The sequence below is a fragment of the Lampris incognitus genome, chromosome 17 (genome assembly GCF_029633865.1).
Source record: "Lampris incognitus isolate fLamInc1 chromosome 17, fLamInc1.hap2, whole genome shotgun sequence".
NCBI classification, from domain to species: Eukaryota; Metazoa; Chordata; class Actinopteri; order Lampriformes; family Lampridae; genus Lampris; species Lampris incognitus.
Window position 1 is genome coordinate 21,666,241 of NC_079227.1, and position 26,955 is coordinate 21,693,195.

Sequence of the window (26,955 nt, forward strand, 5' to 3'; positions counted from 1 at the left end):
TATGAGATCAAAGTAAGACTAGTTTTCAAATAATACTCCCTCAAACATTTCAGACCTCATTTTGTAATAAATTTCAGGTAACAGATTCTCGTTATTAATTTAGACAACAAAATTTAATATCACGATGTGACATTATCCAAACGTCACCCTGATACGATGCCATTGAAAGATCATAAAAGATAATATTGAATTACTGCCCAGCCCTATATAGACCCAAACCCAGACCCCATCAGGGGTCTCATGTATCTGTCCCCACTCTAGTGGAGGGTTTCAGCTATCCAGATGTACCTAGGAGATTTTTGGTTGTCATTGTACCTTAATATGTACTTAATTTAACCATAACATGCCCAGATGAATAGAGGAGGTGTGAAGGTGTGGCAGTCTTGCAACTGAAGAAGGTTCAGGAGGGGCATTGGGGTAGTGTAGTGGCCTATTCCATTGCCTGCCAACACGAGGATCCCAGTTCAAATCTCCCTGTTACCACCGGCTTGGTTGGGCGTCCCTACCAAAACAATTGGCTGTGTCTGTGGGTGGGAAGCTGGATGTGGGTATGTGTCCTGGTCACTGCACTAGCGCCTCCTCTGGTTGGCCGGGGCGCCTGTTTGGGCGAGGGGGAACTGGGGGGAATAGCATGATCCTCCCAAACGCTATGCCCCCCTGGTGAAACTCCTCACTGTCAGGTTAAAAGAAGTGGCTGGCGACTCCACATGTATCAGAGGAGGCATGTGGTATTCTGCAGCCCTCCCTGGCTCGGCAGAGGGGGTGGAGCAGTGACTGGGACAGCTCAGAAGAGTGGGGTAATTGGACGGGTACAATTGGGGAGAAAAAGCAGGAAAAAATAAAGAAAAAAAAGGTTCAGGAGACCTGAATGGCTGACGCAGAAACATTTATTAAAGCTCGAGTCGAGGAGAACAGAGATCAGCAATACAAGTGTAGACACTGTGTAATACCACCCAATTCTGAAGGTTACTTCATGACAGGGAGTATTTAAACCCTCCCCTAGACCCATAGTTAACTTACGTTAACCGAAGTTATGCTGTCTGCATTCTGGTCACCTGCGATAAACATATCTAAGAGGAGTCAGCCCGACTGTCCCTAACCATCTGGAACAGAGCATCACATCCTCTGCAGCCTTGGTTTCCACAGGTAGACAGCACAATCTAATCAGGACCACCACCTTGTCCAGTCAATACAAGCAGACAGAAAGATATAAACCGCTCAGAGACAGGCCTTGGCCCACCGCTCCCAGGATAGAAGTAGAGTTCCCTGGTACACTGTGTCATATTACCTTTAAGCCTAAAGGGGAAAATTCCACCACAAGAGGGACTGACTCACAAGAGCATGAGCCTGGAAACTCCATGAGGTGGCTCTCCGAAAACTGTTGTAAGCAACATGTTGCTATGGGAAACAGTGATGTATCTGGTAGGCCATACCACCTGAATGAACATAGCAACTTGAATACACAATATCGTGCCATATACATAGATTACTATATATTGTGTAACTTGGGACCATCCACAATAACCTTAGTAATAATCAATAATCAATAACCATACACATGGACTTGTGCTTTCTGTCACATGCTGTTGGCAAAATTAATGGCCCCCACGTGGTAAATTCTAAAGAAGTAGCTAGGTTGGAGCAGTGGTTCTCAATCTGGTCCTCAGGGACCACCAGTCCTACTGGTTTTCTATTCTTCCACATAGTTATATTCACCTGTTGTTACACATCTAAAAATGATTAGATTGCTGGAATAAGTGGAACAACAGGTGAATGTATTTTACTATATATGGTAGAATAGAAAACCAGAAGTACTGTGGGTTCCTGAAAACCAGAGTTGGGAGCCATTGCTCTACAGTATGAGCTGGGGGGAGGGATAGAACACGGCAGTCAGACTAGTAGTGGTCCAGCATTAGGAAAACCTCTGAAGAGCACCGAGGCAGACATGTGACTACACAGGCTAAAGCTCTGGATGGGAAATACAGTGCTTAATACTAAGTGTACATGCTAATGCATATATAGAAACAAACAGGGCCATGAGATTCACACAAATAGAAAATGCGAGACGTTGAAGGGTGGGGACGGTATGAAACGTTCACCTGGAAAAATCAGGGGAGAGACGACATTCCCAATAAAATGTTAGATTTGTTGAGTAAACTCTAGATTCCATTTATCCTGAATGAATCCACCGGGCTCATAAATGCACCCACCTTGGGCCAAGGCATCCCAGGACCTAAGCCAGGCAGCAAGGACCCAGAGCTGGCACAGAGCCACCCTGCTCTGCTTCTCTATCCCTCCAACTCAGTTTTTCTCACTCCTCCTGTATCATTAGGGGCGAGGGGTGTGAAGGCTAAATAACAACGCTTATTCCTAATATTTGGCCAGCTGGTCTTTAGACAATCTCAAACTTTTCATTAGCCATCATTAAACTTGGAAAAACAGCTCGGCAGATCATTAACCTATTCCATCTCCATCTATTGAAACTCAGCGACCACAATCACCTGCACAACTCACAGGGCTGACCGCGAAAGGCCATTACATAACACCCACTGTAGCTATTTTTCAGAATAAAAAAAGGGAAGAGTGGACACGAACACAAACCTTGGCATCTAAAATGTTCATTCCGTGGGTAAAAAAGTATCCTTTGCAATTGTTATGACTTGAAATGGTGTTACTCCACTCACCAACCATCTGGAGACTATTATAGGTTATAAAAGAGCTACACAGGAGTGGCTCCTTTCCTGCAACCGCAGACTAAAAAACAATAGAAATGTCTGGGTGCTTGCACACATCTAACTTAACCTCAGACTACCTCACAAAAGATATACTAAGCTATTCACAGCTGACTCGCAATAGTGGAAAGCCCCTCAGTTTCACAACACTAAAATCAACAGATGCGACGCACATGCATAAAAATGTTCCCGATACATTACGGTATGAAATATTAGGAACAAAAACTCTTGAGACGAAACAATTGATCAAGATGAGCTGTGATCCTTTAGTGATTGCCTCAATTAAAGGATTTGAAAGATTTGAGACAAACAAGACATGTATTTTGCAAAAGGTAATGCAAAGCAGCATTTGGAGGATACCCCTGCCTCAGCAGTATGCACACTGAGTACACTGGTCAATTAATCTCATGGTACTTTCGTTTTAAACCAAAAATCTCTCATAATGTCTCCAGTCATGTACACGTTGCAACAGTTTTCAGTTGCCATCTGCGAGTTTTCCAATCTATGGAGAACAGGATATCAGTCACAAGGTTTTGTTCCAAACATTGCAAAAACAGCTGGTTGAACACCAATAGCCAAGTCTGAGAATGCATGATCCAAGGTTGTGTTTCTGATTTTGCGGGGTTAAATTCTCACAGCCACTTGACTTCCTCTTGCAAACCTCTCCACGTAACACCTTGGCGAGCCCTGCTCGTTTTTTCCCCCCTCAAATAAATGTTATAAATAGAGCTGTGTTCTGTTGACTTGCCATCCTCCTCTCAAGCGTCCAACGTGAATGTCTCTCTGCAGTGCCCTCCTTTTCTCACCGTAACACACCCTTACTCCCTCTCTCTCTCTCTCTCTCTCTCTCTCTCTCTCTCTCTCTCTCTCTCTCTCTCTCTCTCTCTCTCTCTCTCTCTCTCTCTCTCTCACACACAAACACACACACACACACACACACACACACACACACAATCATACACGAGTTCACCTCTTGCCTGTTCTCTCCACATTTCCAAAGTTTTTTCTTCTTTTCGAGGCTCTTTTGAAAGAATTTTCCCACTGGCAGTACTTGAAGGACCAAAAGACAGATTGAAAATTTGACCTGGTTGGCGGATAGACTGATATTTGCAAGGGAGAAAAGCCATCAGTCAGTATGCGCTGTGTGAGTTTGTTGTTGCAGTCGGCTTGCTTCTTGGTCCTGAGCTCTGCAGTGCGGGGAGGCCCAGTCCAATGTCCCAGCCAGTGCCACTGCCACGGCGACCTTCAGCATGTCATCTGTGACAATGTTGGGCTGAAGAAGATACCCCGGGTGTCGGAAACCACCCGTTTGCTGAACCTGCAAAGGAACAACCTGGGCAATCTACCTACAGGGTCCTTCAGCGAAAGTAAGGGGCTCATCTCCCTGCACTTGCAGCATTGTCAGATCCGCGAGATCGGAGCCCATGCCTTCAAGGGGCTGAAGAAGCTTATCTACCTCTACCTGTCCAACAATGAGATCAATAGCATGAAGCCTGGCGCCTTCGACGACCTGACTGAACTCACCTACCTCTACTTGGATGGGAACCAGATCAGCGACCTGTCTAAAGGCATCTTCTCACCCATGATCAACCTCTTTATTCTCCAGCTCAATGACAACAAGCTCCGGGAGCTGCGGCCAGGCACCTTCACCGGCGCCAAAGACCTACGCTGGCTGCACATGAGCGGGAATGAATTGAGCATCCTGCAGCCAGGCTCTCTGGACGATGTGGAGAACCTGGCTATATTACACCTGGATAGGAACAAGCTGTCCACCTATCCAAGTGCTGCCATGAGCAAACTGCGGGTGGTGGAGGAACTAACACTGGCCAAGAATCCCTTGAGGAGCATCCCAGACAATGCCTTCCAGAGCTTTGGACGTTACATGGAGAAACTATACCTGGACAACATGGGTCTGGAGAAGGTCAGTCTTTGGTTTCATTTGATTGTAAAGTGGGCAAAACAGAGCATGACACAAACACTGCTCTTAGTTGGGCCACAACTGCAAACTGATTTGTCTTTAAGGCTTCACCAGATTACATATTATGGTTGGGATTTTGTGTTTCATTTGAACGGCTTGAGGAGTATTTCATTTGCATTTGAAAATTAATAAAATTAGTCACACAATTTACTAGAAAAGATAACTGATATGCATGTTTGCTTTTTGTTTTTTTAATTTATACCTTCAGTAAAGTTTTTTGATCAGGTCAGCTTTAGGGAGACACTAAGGGTTAATAAGTTAGTTAGAAAGAATATTGACAAAGAGTACTATACAACATACAATAATATCAGAGAAACAAGTGTTTTCTGAAATTACATAATTCAAAAGCATGACTGTTGCTTTATTTCATGAAAAGCTGTTTTTTCACCCGTTTTAATTTTTGTTTATTTGGCTTTGGCTTACGCTGACCATATTTCAGCATATTTACTGTTAGCTAACAGCCAATTTCCCCTTACCAGCAGCCAGAAGTCATTTTGATAATATGCCATGCTCATGTTGTTTACGGCTAGGGGCAAAATGTCATTACAGTAGTTCTGCTTCATTAGTCACGTTAGGACCTGCCCTCAATTATGAATGAATAACTAATAGGTGTTATGCAAGGATCACATGCAACCAATTTTGTGCACTGGTTGCTTTGTTTACCCCTGCTTCCTCCCTAGCTGTCTCACTATATCCTAATGATTCAGTCATCATGGTGCATTTATCCAACCAGCGGCTACATACAGGAAAGCAACAGAAGGCCACGTGTTTTGTGTAATGCATCAGGATGCACTTGTTGAAAACAGCTGGCTCTTTTCTTGGGTTGTTGGCAAAACGACTGTGGACTCTGCTTGTATTCTGATCCTGGCTTTTGAGCTTGGATACCACTGAACACCAGTTCGTAGGGGAGAACATATGTCTTTTTATTAATTTTATGAAAGTTGTAAACAGGTTAAAGTTGTGAAAGGAGATATCCTCATATTTCACTGGTCCTCATATTTCATGGATGGACTTCCCATAAGGAAGTCAGCACATTGTAATGCTATTGTTCCAAATCGTGTGCATGTACCCCCTGACAGGAGAGTCCAAATAATGTGATGTGTTGATATCACAACCTCGCATATGCTAAAAAAAAATAAAAAATCCCTGTAATGAACAACTAGGCACCTCAACCTGAATTCACAATGAGTGAAAGGTGAGGTAGCACTGAATTACAAGATTCAAGTGGTCATTCCTAAAGTTCAGGTAAACATCGGAAGTAGACAGATGAATCATTATACTTAATAAGCTCTCGAAATTTAGACATGGTGTGCTTAATCAAGTAATATGGAGAGTCGTGTGTATGTAGATTTTCATTACAACTCAACATTTCCCCCACTGATTTTACTGGTTAGTCCTGTGTCTGATTGAAGGTGTAGCAAGTGAAATCAGCTGGTGTAGAGTTGGGTTGTTTCAAAAACCTGCATGCACATGGTTTTCCATGGCACATGATTGAGTACTATGAGGGCTAGACTATTTAGATCTGAATTTTACTTTTTGATGATTATTAATTGTCCTCTGCTCTGTGAGAAATAGTGAAAGTCTTGCTAGCCTAGACGCACCGGAGATCAATATCAACCTCCAGTCCAAACATCACAGCTCCCTCTCCCTGCAACATGAGAAACATCTGACCATGGTCTGAAATTTCCAAACCTCATGAATGATGCTTAGAAATCAGACATGAGACTGATGTCTTAGCAGCAAACTGTGAGACATCCATCTGTTTATTCAAGTCTACCATGGATTTATCATGAATGCGTACAGTATATCCTCTATGCTGTACAACAGTGCTCTCAAGGTATTCAAGATTGTACATTTTCTTCATACTTGTGGTTAATCCAATATTTGAGCCTACTTGTGCTGCACTACGGAGGCATCCTGGAGGGGAAAATTGTAAAATAACAAACTTCTCACGCTGTGACTGTGTGAGAGCCAGGTGGATGTGGCGGGAGATGGGGAGTGGAGTATACATTGCTGGGGAGATTAAGCCACTTTCCAGGCAAACGTGGGTATTTTTAGGATGTTTTTGTTTGCTGGCTCTTGGCCAAGCGTGTCCCAGTCTAATTATTACACAAGTGTTATTTTCAGCTTGGTGTGTTTTCTCCTCTTGCTTAGGAGGGTCTTGTAAACAGGTCAGGAGGGGTTAGGAGACAGGTAAATAGAGGCAGGGTGTTCCATGGCCCATGAAGAGGAGTATTTTTAGCTTGCCATCGCCCCAGGTGAATGGACAATTGGACCCTTTGCAAGTCTTCCTGGCAGAGAGGCGGCTCAGGGCAAGAGACGACAGAAAGAGCGAGCAAAAACAACCCCGGCCCTGCTGGAAGTGGTCCATCTTCCACTGCTTCAGAATACCAGACCCACGGCCTCTGCACTCTCATCCCTCAGCAGTGGAAATTTCCAACAGGCGCTTCAACAGCCTCATCTCTTCAAGACTTACATAAGACAACCCTTCAAAGCCCAGCCTCATTCTCATGTCTGGCACCCAGTCCCCCACCACCACCCTCCTCTTCCTCTTGGAAGAGGCCAAACTTGACACGATGAAGATCAGTTCAGCTAGCACCTCTGTGAAGTTTTTAGCAGCCTCACAAATGTATATGAACTAGAGGCGAGAGAGGAAGGGAGGGACAGTCAAAGTTTACATAAGTATCGGCGGAGAGGCGAGGATGAGAGGAGGCTTTCATGGCCAAGTGGTTGTGGAGAGATTCTCTGGTGCAGCATCACTGTATGCCTTCTGATGGTTATTAGGGATCCAGGGTATTGGGGCTTTCTGGTGGCTCACCATGGCAGGGATTTACCATGTCTATAATATTGTAGGCTTGAATTCAGAATGTGAATGTGAATTTAACAAAAAGATAATTTTACATAAGTTAAGAATTGCTGTTTTACACTGCTGAGAAACAACAGCATTTCTCCACGATATGGCAAGATACACAAAATAAGAACTGCAATGATTTGAAGAAGTTGATTTGATTTAGATTGAACATTCATCCACACATCACCTACCACTTGTTTGGTAGAGCATCTGGTGTTATGGCAGCATATGTCTTGAACTTATTATTTTGAACTCACTTACACTAACAGATTCTAAAGGTTCAATTGCCAGTGGGGCCACCGATACCTTAACATAAGTGGAAAGTGGCTTGAGACCTCAGACTTGAGAAGCACTACAGAAATGTAGTCATTTGGACGTACGGGTAGCGTAGCGGTCTATTCTGTTGCCTACCAACACGGGGATCGTCGGATCGAATCCCCATGTCACCTCCAGCTTGGTCTCTACAGACAATTGGCCACGTCTGCAGGTGGGAAGCAGGATGTGGGTGTGTGTCCTGGTCGCTGCACTAGCGCCTCCTCTGGTCAGTTGGGGCACCTGGTCAGGGGGGAGGGGGAACTGGGGGGAATAAAGTGATCCTCCCATGTGCTACGTCCCCCTGGTGAAACTCCTCACTGTCAGGTGAAAAGAAGTGGCCGGCAACTCCACATGTATCGGAGGAGACATGTGGTAGTCTGCAGCCCTCCCCAGATCAGCAGAGGAGGTGGAGCACCGACCGGGACAGCGTGGAAGAGTAGGGTAATTGGCCGGATACAATTGGGGAGAAAAAGGGGGAAACCCCCTCCCAAAAAAAGAAAGAAATATAGTCATTTCATTTCATGCAGGAATCCTTCAGTGCTCTGAGGTGAGAAGAACCAACATCTCCTTTTCTGCTCCTTTTCAGTTCTCCGATGGTGCTTTTACTGGTGTGACAGCAATCAAATCACTGAACCTGGACAACAACAAGCTCAAGTCCCTACCCAAAAGCCTCGAGTTTGGTACCATCACCAACCTCACTCTCTCCAACAACCCTTGGAGCTGCACGTGCCAACTCGCTCCTCTTCGGAGGTGAGGGATTCAAATTATACGCACACCTGACAAAAACAATAAATAGTGCAAATACAACACTAGTGCAAACACCTAGTACTTTACATTTGAACTGCACACATGGGTGTGTGCTAGTCATTTGTATAGCTCAGTTTTATGAAGCTTAACCTGCAGCCTTACAACTGCCTTTTTTTTTGTTTTGTTTGTCCAATTCATCTAAACCTCAGACATCTTTAGAGAACAAGTAGCCAAGACAAAATCATCACCTTTTCCTCTTCCCTACTGCCCACAGATGGATGGACTCCAGCCGCAACCGTCCTGACATGCTGTGTGCTTCTCCGCCCCAGCACAGAGGCAAGCAAGTCAGAGACAGCACCGCCTTCAGTGGCTGCAGAGTCAAGTCAAAGAGGGCCAAGAAGGGCACTCGTCACTGAGCAGGTAACGCTCATCAAATGTGGTGATGACGATGAGGTTCATGATGATGATGAGAGGAATGATGAATGAGTTTCATTCCACGATGCAGACCCGCTCAGATATCTGACATCTCGAAAGAAGACGTGTAACTCCTGCAGCTAGAAAGTACACTGACAAAAAAAAATCACTTAAGTTATAAACCGCCTTTCAACGCTTTCTTTAAGAGCAGTAACATTTGGGGGCATCTGGGTGGCGTGGCAGTCTATTCCGTTCCCTACCAACACGGGGATTGCCGGTTCAAATCCCCATGTTACCTCCAGCTTGGTCGGGTGTCCCTACAGACACAATTGGCCATGTCTGCGGGTGGGAAGCCGGACGTGGGTGTGTGTCCTGGTCACTGCACTAGCGCCTCCTCTGGTCGGTGGGGCGCCTGTTCGGGGGGAACTGGGGGGAATAGTGTGATCCTCCCACGCGCTACATCCCCCTGGTGAAACTCCTCACTATCAGGTGAAAAGAAGCTGGCGACTCCATATGTACCAGAGGAGGCATATGGTAGTCTGCAGCCCTCCCCAGATTGGCAGAGGGGGTGGAACAGTGACCAGGACAGCTTGGAAGAGTGGGGTAATTGGCCAAGTACAATTGTGAGGAAAGAAAAAAAGGGGGGGGAATCCAAAAAAAAAGACCAGTAACATTTGAGATACTGTAGAAGTTTTCTTCATCTTTTTTTTTTAATTTGAGCAATAGAAATAGACTAACATCTTATTTTGCCAAAGTATATATATATATATATATATATATATATATATATACTTGAAATGAGACCCTCCAAATGAGGTCTGTCAACACACACACACACACACACATGTGTTTTGTAAAATAAACCTTAAGTATATATTTAAAGTGATCCCTATCATTGCAAATCCTGCACCACAGCCTCTGTTTTCAAAGAGAACATGACTGCTATGATGGGCTTGAAAGGATTTTAGTTGGATCCTTTTTCACAATAGCCCATTGGATTCAGACATCACTAATTGAGGTTGAAGCCGGTTCTGGAGCGGTTTAGCGCTGGCTTTGCTCGATTCTGTTTTTCCTTTCTCATCCCTTTCCCACAGAACTCTCTGTCCTCTCCTCTCTGTCCCTGTCTGAACTTTTCCATTTTGGCCCTGGGGTCCAAGTACACAGTGTCCAGGTCATGGGGTCTCCGGTTGGAGGCAGACTGTTTGATTTGGCTGCTGATTTTGTGTCTTTCCGCAGGAGACACCGAGGGGAGGCCTGTCCAGGTGACCGGCTACATGTGCAAAGAAAACAACGCTAACTCACATGCTACTTCAAGGCTGACTGTCCATCTATTTATCTGCCAAGTGTTTTTGCTAGTGTTAACATACTCAAAAACATGTTCGGATACATATGCGCTCTCTTTCACAGCCAGAGACAGACACACACACACACAAATATATTCATAAACACATAAAACAGAACAAATGGACCAAAAGGGATTTAGAGGACCAAAGATTGGTAAATCACATGAAGGCTATAGTAAAAAGTAGCAATCAATTCAGGTAACCACCAAAATGAAGGGATACGCATAGGGGAATGAGGAGCATTGTGCATGTCAGGGGCATGTTGAAGCTGTTTCATGCTGATTTTAGCTGTATATAACCCTTTAGAGGCCAAGGTAAAAGACATTCTGGGTGACCTGACTTCTATGTAGTCGGAAGTGGTTTCTTCCAGCGTGATGAAGAATGCTGACAGGGTGCACAAAATCAATGTTTACAACGCACACCATAACCACCTCACTTGCCAGTTCTCAGCCCATTTGAACCTTCTTAACAGTTGCTGGACAAGTGTCCGAGATAGCGTTTCCCACCTCCACCTACCAAAACAACCCATCTATTACCAAGACGCACCGGAGCTGTTCATGCAGCTTTTAACGGTGTCCCTACTTTATGTTGCCATCCCCTTTATTTTGCTAGTTACCTGAACAAAATGAACATTAAATCAATTCTAACACAGCTAAAGACAAAACAAAAACACAAAGAGACACACATCGCCTTTCATCCCCTTCTGTAAACCGGTGAGGAATTTGTCAAGCATCCCACAGCCGTCAGCCACGCCGGCGGCCATGTTTGTTTTCCTACTCCTGCCCCTCGTGATGACAACTTTACACCCTCCTCCTCCCACCTGCTGCCATGGTAATGCCCCGCATTCCCCACCCACACTTAAACTAAAACGAACAAATGGAAACCTTCTCATAGTCACTTTTATTTATCATGGGGCACAATCCCGCTTGCCCTGTCTCACATTTGTGGTGAGAATTTTCTCCCTAACCAGAGAAAGCCTGGAGAGTGAAAAGTGACGATGAAAATGGCACAGGCAGTAAATTTGACTTGACCCGATCTCCCGTTCGCAAAGTTAGCACGTCACAGCGCGGGCAGCTGAGAACACTTATCTCCAACAGGCTTATAAGACCATGAGATTCTGATGATGATGTGAGCGAGCTTGACAGGTGTGGGAATGAAAACAGTCGTGGACAAATTTCCAAATCGTGTTTCTGAATCGGTGCCAACTTGATCTATGGAAGACAACCATTCCGACATTCCATAAAACTGGATTTAGGCCGATCCTTGCACAAATGAGGACTTTCACATGTAAGAACTTAGGAAGAAACATGTCTCTTGCCTAAATGATGAATTACCATGCAAACATGACTTGTATTGCATTTTCACTTTCCTTTCTTTGCCAGTGCTTTGTAATATACTTACAGGCTATGTGACATTTTACCTTAGCAAACTGATTTGATAACAAAAGGTTATGATAGGTTAAAGCACACCAATGTGAAGGGCAAGTGATGAGTCTTACGCATGTTATGCAAACTGAACATTTTTACATTTTATGACTTTTGGAAGTGATAATAGCTCACATCCAATAAAACTTCTACAAAATCATTCCCTCTTTGTCTTACATGCCTCTTCAACTTTAAACACAACATGCATGATTATGATTCCCAACAAAAAGTGTTATATTCAACACCAAACCAGGTTTGAAGGTTTGAGTTCAGACATCCCTGTGTCTGGGCAAAATATGTAGAAACTAAATGTTTTGCAAAACATCCTTTAAATTCATGCTTTGAGACTCTTCCATCAGGGTGAAGGCTGAGGTCTTTCTCCTTTAAAACTAAAAGATCCCTAAACAGCTATGTGCCAACGCATGAGATTGCAAAATGACAAAGGACAGCTAACAAAAACTGTTTAAGCTTCTTTTTTCCGTGGAATAGACGTAAACATATATATTTTATATGTATTTATATACAGTATCATTATACAGTATCATTTTTATTTAGTAAATTAAAATAATGCAGTAGTATAGTAGTACATTATGACAGTATTAGCAATGTGTATTAGTATTAATATAGTGGTAGTATAGTATATTAGTATAAGTATATTATTATTAATATATTAGTAGTTTAGTATTTTAGTATAATATTTAGTATTATAACATGATGGTAACTATCCATATATATATATATATATATATAATATATTTAATACACTATCAGTATCATTTATACAGTATCATTTTTATTTAGTAAATTAAAATAATGCAATAGTATAGTAGTACATTATGACAGTATTAGCAATGTGTATTGGTATTAGTATAGTGGTAGTATAAGTATATTAGTATAAGTATATTATTATTAATATATTAGTAGTTTAGTATTTTAGTATAATACTTAGTATTATAACATGACGGTAACTATTCTATTCTAAGGATTACGCTTCGAAATGCCTCCCTCTGCTGGCCGGAAGAAGTACAGCTTATAATAACCTCAACCTACAACAACCTAAAAAAAATATGACCCAAAATAAATGGTTGCTTTTGGTGAAATTATTATTATGAGGCAAAACAAAACATGTTAAAGAGTTCTTAAGTGCAAAAACTTAATTCACAAAAAAATAGATTGTTGGGGAAAAAAACTGACATTAGGAAGAGCCAGTACTCACTACTAGTTCTTTGATGCCCATGGTGGAGATGACCTTCCTTGTGATTTCAGGGGGACAAGGCGAACCAGCCATGACGCCTACAATAGACAAGTGGACAGATATTGGAAGCCCATAAAAAAAACCTACTCTACTAAACTGCTGCTAATGTTCCCTTTGTGCCATGCTGATGCCTTGCCTTGAAAAGTCAAGTCAAGTCAATTTTATTTGTAGAGCCCATTATCACAAATGTGCCTCAGTGGGCTTTACAGCAATACAACATCCTGTTCTTAGACCCTCACAATGGGAAGATGGGGTGGCGGTTGAACAGGGGTGGGGGTAGGGGGGCACTGGGGCAGGGGTTGGTGTTTTAGGCTGAATTCTACAGTAAATGTTCATATCCATCATTTTGGGGCTTACTCAGTCTCCCATTGTTCAACCTCTACAAATAAGAAAGAGGGCTCATGGAAATCTCAATCGAAAGAAATCGCATTACAAAAACAAAAAAAAATCAAACATTTTAAAGATATTTCATGCATGGGAGTGCCTGGAAGTGCAGAAAAGGGGAATTTCTCTCATCTGACATGCAAATTGTAGAATCTGCAAATAAGATTATTTTATCTATATGAAGATATTAATTGCAATTACAATGGTTTGTTTATGTGCATGTTGTCGCTTGATCCAGCCGAACATACTGGTACCAAAGCAGAATGCCTTTCTCTCACCTCCTTCAACTGATGACAGGTCAAACTTGGCCAGTTCAGGGTGGTTAAGCATATCCACATACATGGTGGGAGTGCCATAGATCATAGTGCACCTGCAAGGTTAGGAGTTGACAGATATGGAGCTTGCATTCAGAAATACCACAGAAAGTTGAACCAGTTCATCTGGTCATGTTTATCAGGAGAAACGTTTCTTTACTCATCGAGTACAAGGAATAGTACTTATGTCCATTGTAACTCTAGTTAATGGTCAAAGTAATTTGCACATAAAACCGATTGTTGGTTTCGGTCATTATGCCATTGTATTGTTTATAAGGGTGAGGATACCTGCAGTCAGTTTAGACTGAAGAGGTCACTTAGATGACTGATGAAACGTTTCTCTCTCAATAAACGTTGTTTCCTTACCTGAATTATTGAGCATGCATCAATACATTCAGATATCACAATACACCTAGAGTACCTACTTAGATGTTGTGAGCTTAGTTTTTTTTTTAATTAAGAGATGCATATATTTTCAATTCAATGTAAAAATAAAAGGGGCTGAAACCGTGATGTAAACTTTCATGAACTAACCAAATCAACTGGTCAAACTGAGAAGAGGAAGTGAAGTGCAAGGTCTGTGCTGTTACGCTGTTATCGGTGCCCTGTCAGCTTTTCCATTTCCTTATCCTGGAATAATGTTATAATAAGGGTTTCCATCTTCCCGACAAGATCATTTCAAGATGAGTGTGAGGGGGAAATAAGCACACAAACCTCAGGATATGAGACCCAGTGTTCATTATGCAGCTACAAGATCAGGGACTAACTCTTACAATATAATCTGAACCGATCCAAGTAAGTTTAATCATATTAATTTTCACCAATTAACAGCATGCGCTTATATGTCGAATTATGTAGCTGTCATACTGATGAGATACCTTTAATTAATTTCATTAAAGCAGAACACAAACCACTAAAGTAAAAAATTATGTATTTCAAATGTATACACTCAAAAACAGTGGAGTAAAGCCAATTGACATTTGATGTTATTCAAACACGGACAGCGAGTGGCTCTTGAATAGTACCCTCACATTTAACACAGCTCTCATTAGTTTGTCTGCTTATTCAGTCCATAATTAAACAGACCAAATCTGGTACCAGATCTGGTACAATGGACTTGAACTGATCCCTGCAGGAAAACACCCTTCATGCTAGCCTTCACATAGGTGGCCTCATAACCCAAAGCGACCAGGAACACGACTAACTCACAAACTGTTAATGATTACGAGACAGATGTCACAACATCAAGCCCAACGTCGGATTACATCTCCCTATATAAATAAAAGTTATGGGCTTTTATTTATATAGGGAGCGTAGCAGTCTATTCCGTTGCTTACCAACACGGGGACCAGCAGTTCGAATCCCCGTGTTACCTCCAGCTTGGTTGGACGTCCCTACAGATACAATTGGCCGTGTCTGCGGGGGGGAAACCAGATGTGGGTATGTGTCCTGGTAGCTGCAGTAGCGCCTCAATCAAGGTGCCTATTCGGGGGCGGGAGGGGGAACTGGGGGGAATACCGTGATCCCCCTAGGTGCTACGTCCCCCTGGCGAAACTTCTCACTGTCAGGTGAAAAGAAGCGGCTGGTGACTCCACATGTATCGAAGGAAGCATGTGGTAGTCTGCAGCCCTCCCTGGATTGGCAGAGGAGGTGGAGCAGTGACCGGGACAGCTTGGAAGAGTGGGGTAATTGGCCAGGTACAATTGGGGAGAAGGGGGGAAATTTAAATAAATAAATGAAATTATACATCCATCCATCCATTAACCAAACCGCTTGTCCTGCTCTCAGGGTCTTGGGGGTGCTGGAGCCTATCCCAGCAGTCATTGGGCGGCAGGTGGGGAGACACCCTGGACAGGCTGCCAGTCCATCACAGGGCCAACACACACACACACACACACACACACATACACATTCACACCTAGTGACAATTTAGTATGGCCAATTCACCTAACCTGAATGTCTTTGGACTGTGGGAGGAAACCAGAGCACCCGGAGGAAGCCCACGCAGACATGGGGAGAACATGCAAACTCCATACAAAGGACAACCTGGGACGACCCCCAAGGTATCCCGAGGCTCAAACCCAGGACAGTCTTGCTGTTAGGTGATCATGCTAACCACTGCACCACCGTTCCACCAATTACTTTCAGTTTCACATTAAATTGTAATCTGCCTCAGAGGACTCACAGCGCAAACCTCAACCAAAGCTGAACGGTTCCTCCACATAACATCTCTCATATTTCCTGGTTTAACCTTCTTCCTTAGCGGAGGTAAGTAGGGAGTGCATTTCCAGGAGCTATCTGAAGGTGTTGGCAAGGTGGTCATAGTGGTTCAAATTGGTATGATGAATTGAACTAAGACAACATTAGCACTCTTTTTATTCCTAGGAGGCGCCAAACATCCAGCCATTCATATTTCACGGGGACATTTTGAGACAAACGTCTCACAAATTATGACAAATTTTACTGCCCAAAATCGAGCCATCGCTCCCTTTACTCTAGATGCACCTGTCCACACAAACCCCAAGCTGCACTTCTACAGCTGTGAACGTTGCTTTTTATGGTGAAATGTACCAGCTGTATATTCCAATCACTTCAAAACAAAACAGTACAAGGTCTGGCCCCACCCTGCTATGTGGTGTTGTACCAAAGGTCGTGAGAAAATAGGAATCTGATCCGGGTAAAATATTTTTTGCAGCTGCTCCCGCCTACAGATGTGTTGACCTGTCAATGTCGGGACTGCTACCGAAGCCATTTTCAGACCCATGTACAACGGATGCTGACCTGACAATTTCCCCTTTAATGGGTTTTTGTGAATTAAGGTAAAATTTTTTACTTAAAAATTTATATGCATGCATGGTATTTTCTTTTTCAGCCATGCCCCCTTTTTCATCATAGACAACTTCCAACTGATACCAAGGAAGTCTGACAACTTTCTTGCTATCTGCTATCAGTCCCCCTAAATCCTCATAAAGCTATATCACAAGATCTCTCATGCAATTCCTTAATGTATGTTCAAGACCGGTTGTGAAGCTGATTTCAGGTGGACTCTAACACATCGTCAAGAACAGTGTTAAATATTAGATAGATAGATAGATAGATAGATAGATAGATAGATAGATAGATAGATAGATAGATAGATAGATAGATAGATAGATAGATAGATAGATAGATAGATAGATAGATAGATAGATAGATAGACAGACAGATAGATAGATGTACCTGCCACACACACACACACGCAAATTAGTGAGGTGCTGAAGCATTAACCAGGTGCAGACACGGACTTGCACCATCCTACTTATCACATCTAGTCACTCCTCATTTACCTGCAGGCCGCTACAATCACAAAATGCTGGTCTCCTGGCTATTCCAAAAACAAATAAATTAGCCGACCGCAGGGCTTTGGAATGACCTTCCTATACAAATTCGAGAGGCTGGTTCAGTTGACTCATTCAAAAGTTAACTTGAAACACTCCTATTTACATCAGCCTTCAACCTCCCTTAGTCTGCCCTGAGTACTGAACTACAGTTATCCAGGTTATATGCAGTTCTATGTGCACACTGTTACATATATTATGTACTGTATGTTACACACTGGCTTGGGCATGTGTGGAGGAGAGATACTGGGTATATTAAGAGAAGGACGCTGAATATGGAGCTGCCAGGGAAGAGGAAGGTCAAAGAGGAGGTTTATAGATGTGGTGAGGGAGGACATGCAGGTGACTGGTGTGACAGAGGAAGATGCAGAAGACAGGAAGAAATGGAAACGGATGATCCGCAGTGGCGACAACCCTAACGGGAGCAGCCGAAAGTACTAGTAGTAGTAGTGGATGTTACACATTCTTTTGCATTGCTTTTTGTATTTTTTGTATTGTATATATTTGTTTATGTTTTATATGTGGATTATCTCGCTTTTATAAATTTTTTATATATTTTACTAATGTTTGTCATTATTGATTTGTTATATGTACAGCACTTTGACACATAATTTGTGGTACTGGGCTATAATTAATTTTTACTTGACTTGTTCCCGCTGTAAAACCTCTACTATGGGGGATTGGGCAGAACCCAATGAGATGTTTATAGCACAATTCAACCAGCCCGAGTCAAGTCAAGTCAGCCACGTATCTCAAATTACAAACTTGCCTCAGGGAGCTTTACAGTAACACAACATCCTGTCCTTAGACCCTCACATCAGATAAGGAGCAACACCCTAATAACGGATGGGTGGGGGTGGGGGTTGTAAGGAAACCTCAGGGAAGATATAAGAATGACAGTGAGCAACTAGCAAACAGAGAGACCTCTAGCGCTCATGACACTTTAGGTATGTATGGGCGCCCAGTTAGGTGTTTCACCTGAGCAATCCGCTAAAATCAAATCCCTGGTATGAGTAAGCTAAATTGGCAAATGATTCTGATTCTCTGAAAATTATTTTGCATTGGCCAGGGACCCTAAATATTACCGTTCACTCTCCATAGCTGCCAGGTTGGCCCGTCCATCATACGCTGTTGAGGGGAAGACCAGGGAGGTGCCATGCACAGCCATGCAAATGGCACCACCCACAGAACCAAAGCAATGGTACAAAGGCACGGGCAAACAGATGCTACTGTGAGGCTAGAGGTGGGGGAAAAGAGAAAATGGGACAACATTTATGGAAGTCAGTTATATATGGGGTACAATGGGTACAACACAGCATTTCCCCTACTACTGAATGAACAGAGGTGTATGGGTGCATACATAAATTTATCAACCAAACAAACTATTTATACAGCACATTTAGTATATTTCAGTGCAATGCAATGCAATTCACCCCACATGAAGGGAAAGTGCACAGCTAGGAAGGCAATGATAATAAAGTAAAAGAAGATAGATGGGTTGACACCCAGCCTTCAACAACTTATTCGTTTTGACAGGGGTTTAGCATACCACTGTGCAAAGGCGGCTTTTCACTTCTCCATAGAGATAAACACTGCTTGGTGAAATACAGTTTATTCTATATGAACCTTAAAAATATGAATGAGACTTGTGTTTAACACTTACCTTCCATTCATAGCCTACTCGCATTCCCACAAAATGGGCATTATTGATGACATTGAAATGGGATAGGGTGGCACCCTTAGGGGCTCCGGTTGTGCCCTGTTGACAGGTATTCAGAATTCTTTTTCAACTGCTGGATTCACTCATTCACAAATAGATTAAAAAAGATGGATTAAATGCCCCACCCACCCACCCACCCCCCACGTCTGTCTAAACAGATTGCTCACAAAACAATTGGGGTTTTTACCCCCTGCACAACAGATGGTTAAACATCAGATGTCGGTCTTTCTTTGTAAATGCAGCCAAAGGGAAACGGGAGAGCAAGACGGTCTATAACATATAACAAGGATTAAACTGGGTTCAATTCCTCAGTTCTTGCAAAGGCAGACGAAAACTAGGAAAACGAGGCAAATAAGTAGCACCAAATTACAGTCATACCAAAAATGACAGCTCAGAACGAAGCAAACAGGGAACCTGCTAACAATATGAACTAGTTATTATGATAATCTGGGGGAGGGACATGTGACCTATTTAAATCCTGAAGGTGGATTTAGACTTAGCTGCCAGAACATGTTTTTTAACCACCGAAGTGATTTTTGCTGTCAGCAACAATAGCAACAAAATAGGAAGACAGTTTGCATGCTTGTCAAACAGTCCATAAAGACTAAGACAGGTATGTGAGCTGGATGCATGCAATATGAGATACAGAAAAATGCCCGCACACTGATAACAAACGAAAGGAATTTCCACAATAAAGTTCAAGGTACTTCTCTCGCCCCACAGGTTTTTGGGTGGCACTTGTGTTTGTCCAGAACTATGGATCATGAAATACTTGAGAAGATTTTTGCATCCTCAAACCTCAGTGTTCTGTTCAGTTTTCTGTCTCAACAACAACAGTAATAAATGCAATGTGAATAACAATAAATTCAAAGCTAGAATTCAAAGATAATCAGCTATTTCATTCACTGCAACTCCAATTCTTATGGAATATCACAAAACCCAAGTTGGGTTTGACATTTTCTCACCACACAAACTTTTTTTTTTAGCCATCATATAAGCTACCATAGAAAATAAACAAAGTTGTTTTATAATAAGCCTTTTTCCAAACAAAACAGGTGAGAATACATTTCTTTGTGCCTCTTTTCACACGTAAACAGCTCTGAAAAGCCCATGAAGGAGGAAAGCTCGGATATGATCCAATCCAGTCAAGAAGGAATTTGACTCAACCCTAATGATCAATAAATGCGATGCCTCTGGGATAATAAGGCCCTCTTATTAAACCCTGTACAAATTACCGAGGTGAACTGGATGTTTATTGGGTCGTCAAACGAGAGCTTTTTCTGGAGATCCTGCAGCTGTTGTTTGTGCTGGCTGCTGCCCGCCTGCATGACGTCGTCAAAATGAAACATCCCTGCTTGTCGACTATCTGTGACGATCACTGAGTGGAGGTTCGGCAGCCTGGGGCGAGGGGGGACACACAAAAATGTTGCACAACTGGAAGATCTGGTTCCTCGCCATGTAGCTCTCAAGTCTCCTCAAGCAGCACAGCAAGGTTCAACGTGAGGGCGGCAAAAAAGCTTGCCGATGTTACAGCTGTTATAACGTTGTGCGAAAAGAGCATAGAAGAAGAAAAAAACGGTTCTACAATTTATACTAAACCGACATTTGTACACTATTTTCTGTGTTAAAGCAGCACCAGGTAACTTTTTAGATTTCAGCAGTGTCTTTTCTTTCACATGAAAACAGCCAAGGGGCTTTTTTTCTTCTTCTTCAGTGTAGTGTTGATTGATATTAAATATAATCCGAGTGTATTTTGTATTACTCTGTATGTAACCAATGTATGTAACCAGAACAGAGGGTGAAGAAGACACCTTCGTGTAGACAAATATATTGCAGGTCTCCCACAAGAATGTGGGTAGGGGGGGGGTTGCCCTCCCCTGGGGCCTTGGGAGAGACACCGTGTCTGGTACGAGGAGGACCCCCTGCTAAGCTCAGTAGGTTAAAACAGGATGAGCACTTCTTAAAGCTCAACCACCAAAAGGTTCTATTGATAGGATAATCAAGACCAGAGGTGTCATGAAGGAGAAGCAGGGGGGTCTATATAACCCACCAGGGCACACAAAGAAGTCAGACACACACGACGGATTGGCAGTGTGTCTCCAGATCTGTACTCAATAAAATTATCTTAATCTCCTAAGACGTGGTGGCTGTTTTCTTCACATCAACGGACCCGGGGACGAGGACCACGAAGGTGATTTCTCAACAGTAGCAACAAGATAACAGCCCCCAGCCATGGGTTAAATAGTGCCACTGCCTAGTGGATACCTCGGGAGAGGAATAGGCTACGGGAGTAAACCCCTACAGAAAATCAACGTCTACAGTGCTGTGTTTGTTTTTGTTTTTCTTGCCCCTTTGTGTCTGTTTAAGTCGGAGAGTACTGCTGGTGTCGGGTGTGGCTGCCGCTTCTCCCTCTCATAGCCTCCTTTCCCATCTGCCCCTGTATGCCTGTGTTATGTTTATCTGTTGTCTTGTTTCACCGCCGTTTATTGTAAAGCGATTTTGAGTGTTAGAAAAGCGCTATATAAGATTGATTTATTGTTATTAATATTATTATTATAAGATAACGCACGTTTTATGGCTCCGAAGACTAGCCGTAGCCTTTCTAGGAGCTAGCCAGTTATCTCCCATAGGTTTACTCTAAATGTAGCTTTTGCCGCTAGGGGTTGGTGAGTTAGGGAAGTGCAGATTCACCCGGAATGACTGGGAGTCTCCATCCAGCCATTATCCAAACCGTTTATCCTACACAGGATCATGGGGATGCTGGAGCCTATCCCAGCAGTCATTGGGCAGCAGGCGAGGAGACACCATGGACATTTCGCCAGTCTGTTGGACTAAAATTCTAAACTTATTTATCACAAAGAACTAAAATATACCCACTTACATTTTGAAACCCATATTAACTGGTATCTAATGCCAGATCTTTTTTTTGTCAGCCTGATCCGTAACTACCTCATATGAACATGACTTCAATCCACAGCACTAAACTCGTACTGCATCTGTGCCGTAAAGCAATCACTATATTTCCCCAACAGATTTCATGCCTGATGGCAGATAAACTGCACAGTGAAAAACAAGGCTTCTAGGGAACTGATCTGAAAGACACTTGAGTCATTCTTCCATAGTCATCACACTGTGCGGCCAAAATGATTTCCAATGATATGTTACAGCCAAAAGTTACCTGGTGCAGCTTTAGTATATAATGTTTTTTGGGGGTTTTTGTACTATTGTATTGTCCCTCAATATTCTTAACAAACATAACATCCTCATCATCACAGAATGAATGACTGGGTTGAGGTAACTGTAAAGGTCCAGTAAGTATACCTAGCACTCTTGATGGCTCCTGGGCTGCAAGAGTCAATTTCTGGACAAAGCTGTCTCAGCAGGTCACAATATTTCTGAGTCTTAAACTGTGTCGGGCACACTACAGCATTACATCCAACCTGCACAAAAAGAGACAGAGTCCATGATGATTGACACATGAAAAAAACACTCTCAAGAAGAGACATGCCAAATGTGCGGTTACATCACCTTTCGCAACGCAAACTCCAACTCCTGTGCCTGGTAAGCTGGGTTCACAGAGACCTGTTAGTGTTGTAAATCAATAAAATGTGGTAAGCCTGTGATTAAGAGGATTACTGGTAGATGCCACACCCATGTTTCATTATTTTCAGAAAATCAATGCATGCATTAAGATAAGCGCTATGATGAATCTAGATAATAGCACATCTTGTCTTGTCCAGCTCACCAAAATAATGCCAGCTTTGGCCGTGGCAAACAGAAACAGGATCCATTCATATATGTTGGGTCCCCACATACCCAGCCGGTCCCCTCGCTTCAGTCCCAGGGCCAACAGCCCTGCAGCTGCCTGGTCCACCTAGCAAACATGAAGACATGGATAGATGATATGGAGCCAAACAAGCACATCTACTGACTTGGGTTAGGAGGGTTTTGTTGGAAATAAAATCTGAAAAAAATCCCTGGTTTCAATCTGAACACTAATTTCTAACATACTCCACTGGTTTGCTCAGTCTCACCAGTGTTATTTAGGTTTTGTGGAATATGCAATGAACAGGAACCTATTTGAGTAGTGTTATTATCATTTGCAACCATTGTCACCTCTTATATTAAGATGTGGGAAAATGCTGTTATTTAAAATCTCTCGACTTGTTACTATTAAGTACCTTATCTAATTGCTGTTTTCTGATAAGAGCAATGGGTTACGGTTACCATCTCTTTGGTGTTTGTTTTTGTCGTGTCACATGAACACTTTTGCTCCCCAATCTTGTGTACCACAGTGCAAGTGCGATACATCCAAAACATAATTCATTCTTTCCGCCAAGGAAAGGGCAGATAAGGCAAGAAAAGAAACAAAAGGTCCGACAAATGTTTCAAAGAAATGTCTTTTTGTTCCAAGACAAACAGAAAAATTCTGAGGGAAAACTATAATTCATAATTACTTGCACCATCTATGCCTGATCTGCAGATGAAAACTAGCTCGAGGACATCCATCCATCCATGATCTGAACCGCTTATCCTGCTCTCAGGGCTGCTGGAGCCTATCCCAGCAGTCATTGGGCAGCAGGCGGGGAGACACCCTGGACAGACCGCCAGCCATCAGAGGGCCAACACACACACACACACACACACACACACACACACACACACACACACACACACACACACACACACACACACACATACCTAGGGACAATTTAGTACGGCCAATTCACCTGACTTACATGTCTTTGGACTGTGGGAGGAAACCGGAGACCCCAGAGGAAACCCATGCAGACACGGGGAGAACATGCAAACTCCACACAGAGGACGACCCAGGATGACCCACCAAGGTTGGACTACCCTGGGGGCTCAAACCCAGGACCTTCTTGCTGTGAGGCGACCATGCTAACCACTGCGCCACCGTGCCACCTGCTCGAGGACATGTTTCATCAATATTATAAAACAATGCAAATTTGCACAGAATTATCATACAGCAGATCTGCAACTGCAAGCCTTTGAACAATGTATGGCTTTTGAACAAGCACTGTCAGACCATGTGTCCATACCAACCAACACATTCACAGGGATTCTTGAGGTCACTGGGTGAAAGGTACCTCTAAAAACTCAGCAGGACAGACATTACAGGTAGTGCAACGTAATCAGTTGACCCTTGGAACTGATGTGCCCGAACCTAAATGTAAAGCTCTGCTAGTCCTCTGAGTCAAGTAAATGCAAACTACTCCATCAAATTGAACAAAAAAGGACAAATGATGCTGCTGGCTTGAACCAGCCAGCTCTGCAAAATATCAACATGTAAACCATATTTGACCCCCCCCCAAAAATGAACTCTACTAAAAATACCACTACTCTAAGTCTAACAATTTGCTGTTCATCAAAGCAGCAATCCAACATCCAAGGCCAGTGGAAATTGATAATCAGAGATAAAAGTTCACCTGTCAGTTATATTATCAGGTAATTGATGTTGTTTTCTCATGATGCATACGGTCAGTGTTTGCAACACACCCTGGTTGGGCTCAAGTTAAGTTTACCACTGATATCATCAAATGTCCTAGTTTCCAGTGCGTGGTGTGATATGGCCTTTGAACCAACACTGTCAGACCATGTGTCCATACCAACCAACACATTTACAGGGATTCTTGAGGTCACTGGGTGAAAGGTACGTCTAAAAACTTAGCAGGACAGACATTACAGATAGTGCCTTATGTAATCAGTAGACCCTTGGAACTGATGTGTCCGAACCTAAATGTAAAGTCCTGGTAGCCCTCTGAATTACAGCGCCGTTGTTTTCATAATTAATCTGTACTTAGGCAAGGGACAAAGTCTATTCGGTCCTAATCAGAGTCAGGTTTATTCACTATAAACTGTGCAGTTTTCAGAGGATTAGGTCTGGAGACTGATGCATAGCTGGAGGAGGTTCCAAAGTGTGCTGGCTGTTGTGTACAATGAAGAGGAAGATTGTCCTCTGTCTTGTAGTGAGCGAGAGAAACTTCGTGTAACCATGATGGTAAATATTGATACTGGAAATTATGAAATGAAGGCTAAAACTGCGGGATCGACGTTTTTTTTTTCAATGCAGTACAGTCTCTTTGTCTCACCTGGTAACCCCACCGTTAAAGATATAACGAAAAACATGAACTATGCAACTTACATCCTGCTGAAATTCTGCAAAGGTCTTCCTAATGCCATCCTGCAGGAATGCAATGGCCTCTTTGTCAGGGGAGCGCTCGACAGCGTGCAGCAGGGTTTCTGCCACTGTACAGTGAATTAAAGATTTTGAAGAGGTACCATGGGCATAGCTAGTGGTGAGAGATGGGATGATGGGTGGGCTGTCCACATGTATGGCACTGAAATGGAACCAAAGTGATGGGAGAATTTTTCGGGGACATTGAGATTAAGAAAACACTGGCAGCATTCAAGTCAAGTTCACACATGCATACAGTCACATACATTTAAATGCATTTGTATAACGGTTTAGTAGTTAATCGAGGCAGACTTGATATTGAGCTGGATGGTTAATGAGTCGTTAATGGAATAGGTTTGATCTACCACATTATAAGCACACAGTGTTTCATGATGCATGCCAAACAACAGTTATTGTTCTTCCACCAAAGTATGTAGTATATATATGTGTGTGTGGGGGGGTGGCGTAGGAGGTCGTGATGCAGATAGTACATTTTAAAAAGGCTTATGGGTTACTGGCATAAGTGCTGCTGTGCATGACGATACTGGAATGATGGACGGGAATCGGATCCGACCCCTTATCGACATGTGCAATTCCCAATCACCCTTCAAAGTTTCGTCTTTATTTTTCGAAATTTAATGGCTTTTGACATCCACGTCCGCGTTTAAAATGGTTTTAATTCAACAACCGACAACGTTTCCAGCGGCTGGAAGAGTTTGTATCTCTAGGCATTAAAGTGATTTTCGAAAGTGTTCAAATTCTTTGCTGACTTTGCTTAGAATTTCGCAGGAAAACTGCAGTCAGCTTGTTGCATAATGCCGCAGAAATGACTCAATGAGAGCTTCGCATTCCGGCCCCGCACAGCCATTAACTTTGAATACTGATGATAAATATCGATTTTCTTTTTTTTTCTGCTAAGGCTAGCCAGCAGACGTTTTAAACGCCCATACAGTAAATGCCGAACGAATGAAATGGGCAAGAGCTGATCATTGGCCACTGACGGGTAGTACACAACTCACCAGCATGTCTGGACTAGTGGACCTGGACGTCTGCAGGCTCGGCGTAAAACGGTGTCAGCCCGAGAAAGACGACTCTTCGTCCACGAAGCCTGATTCCAAAATGCAATTCTCGGAATCATCGCTCCCACAGCTGCAGGTATCCGCTTTAGCGATACTTAGAAAGTGGCTCAAGGAACACCGCTTCACTCCACCATGAAAATGGAAATAGACAGAAAAAAAATGTGGGAGGACACAATTGCATAGACTCGCCACACTTTAACAAGGGTGGTTAACAAAACCACACTCACACACACGCACGCACGCACGCACGCACACACACACACCCACACACACAAAGTACAGTACAGCACACGAACCTTAGTCCTGCAGGATTACAACTAGCACCCTATATAGGTCAGAGGTTCTCAAACTTTATGGGGCCTGGGACTCCTTACGGGGGAGACAATTTTCCAAAAAACCCCTCATAATCTGAACACCGATTAAGCATATGCTACCACAATGTGTACTGTTAAATGCCACTGGAACTATTTGTATCCTAAAAGTTTTCAATGTAAATATTGGAATCATGTTAATACTGTAGCGAATTCCGGGGGGGGGGGGGAACCACAGGAACCGCCGCAGCCGGGACGCGAACCCGTGTCTCCCGGAGACACCGCTAACCGTTCGACCCGTTAGCCAAGGGCCAACGTGTCTACTTAACCATGCACGTTACACTACCCCCCCTCCCTCGGGAAAGCGCGTCCGCGCGTATCCCACTTCTGACACCAACGTAGCGAATTCGGGGGGAGGGCAACCACAGGAACTGCCGCAGCGCGAACCAGTATCTCCCGCACCGCGGGAGACGTCGCTAACCGCTCGACTTAGTCGACTGGTTAACGTAGTC

The 26,955-nt window shown here is 43.2% G+C and overlaps 2 protein-coding genes across 2 annotated transcripts in view; one reads left to right on the forward strand and one right to left on the reverse strand.

The window, feature by feature from the left end:
• acsf2 (acyl-CoA synthetase family member 2) overlaps positions 1–26,955 on the reverse strand; it is a 39,835-nt gene that overhangs the window by 6,495 nt on the left and 6,385 nt on the right. Inside the window, exons 2-11 of the mRNA XM_056297247.1 lie at positions 26,073–26,257; positions 25,021–25,216; positions 22,600–22,728; positions 22,383–22,436; positions 22,176–22,294; positions 20,090–20,252; positions 18,798–18,893; positions 18,220–18,371; positions 13,722–13,813; positions 13,021–13,097 (exon numbers count right to left, since the gene is read on the reverse strand). Of these exons, the coding sequence (XP_056153222.1) occupies positions 13,021–13,097; positions 13,722–13,813; positions 18,220–18,371; positions 18,798–18,893; positions 20,090–20,252; positions 22,176–22,294; positions 22,383–22,436; positions 22,600–22,728; positions 25,021–25,216; positions 26,073–26,191 (1,197 nt within the window). The 5' untranslated portion in view covers positions 26,192–26,257. The remainder of the gene's footprint in view (positions 1–13,020; positions 13,098–13,721; positions 13,814–18,219; positions 18,372–18,797; positions 18,894–20,089; positions 20,253–22,175; positions 22,295–22,382; positions 22,437–22,599; positions 22,729–25,020; positions 25,217–26,072; positions 26,258–26,955) is intronic.
• Positions 3,516–11,958, forward strand: chad (chondroadherin). The gene is made up of 4 exons (XM_056297248.1): positions 3,516–4,653; positions 8,463–8,626; positions 8,898–9,043; positions 10,274–11,958. Exons 1-3 carry the CDS (start codon positions 3,868–3,870, stop codon positions 9,037–9,039), a joined length of 1,092 nt encoding a protein of 363 aa, XP_056153223.1. The 5' UTR covers positions 3,516–3,867; the 3' UTR covers positions 9,040–9,043; positions 10,274–11,958.

What these genes read in the sequence shown, in the direction of transcription:
- chad (XM_056297248.1), top strand. Translation starts at nt 3,868, where the DNA reads ATGCGCTGTGTGAGTTTGTTGTTGCAGTCGGCTTGCTTCTTGGTCCTG. An exon ending in ACAACATGGGTCTGGAGAAG is followed by an intron (nt 4,654 to 8,462) that starts GTCAGTCTTTGG and finishes GCTCCTTTTCAG; the next exon opens with TTCTCCGATGGTGCTTTTAC. An exon ending in CAACTCGCTCCTCTTCGGAG is followed by an intron (nt 8,627 to 8,897) that starts GTGAGGGATTCA and finishes TACTGCCCACAG; the next exon opens with ATGGATGGACTCCAGCCGCA.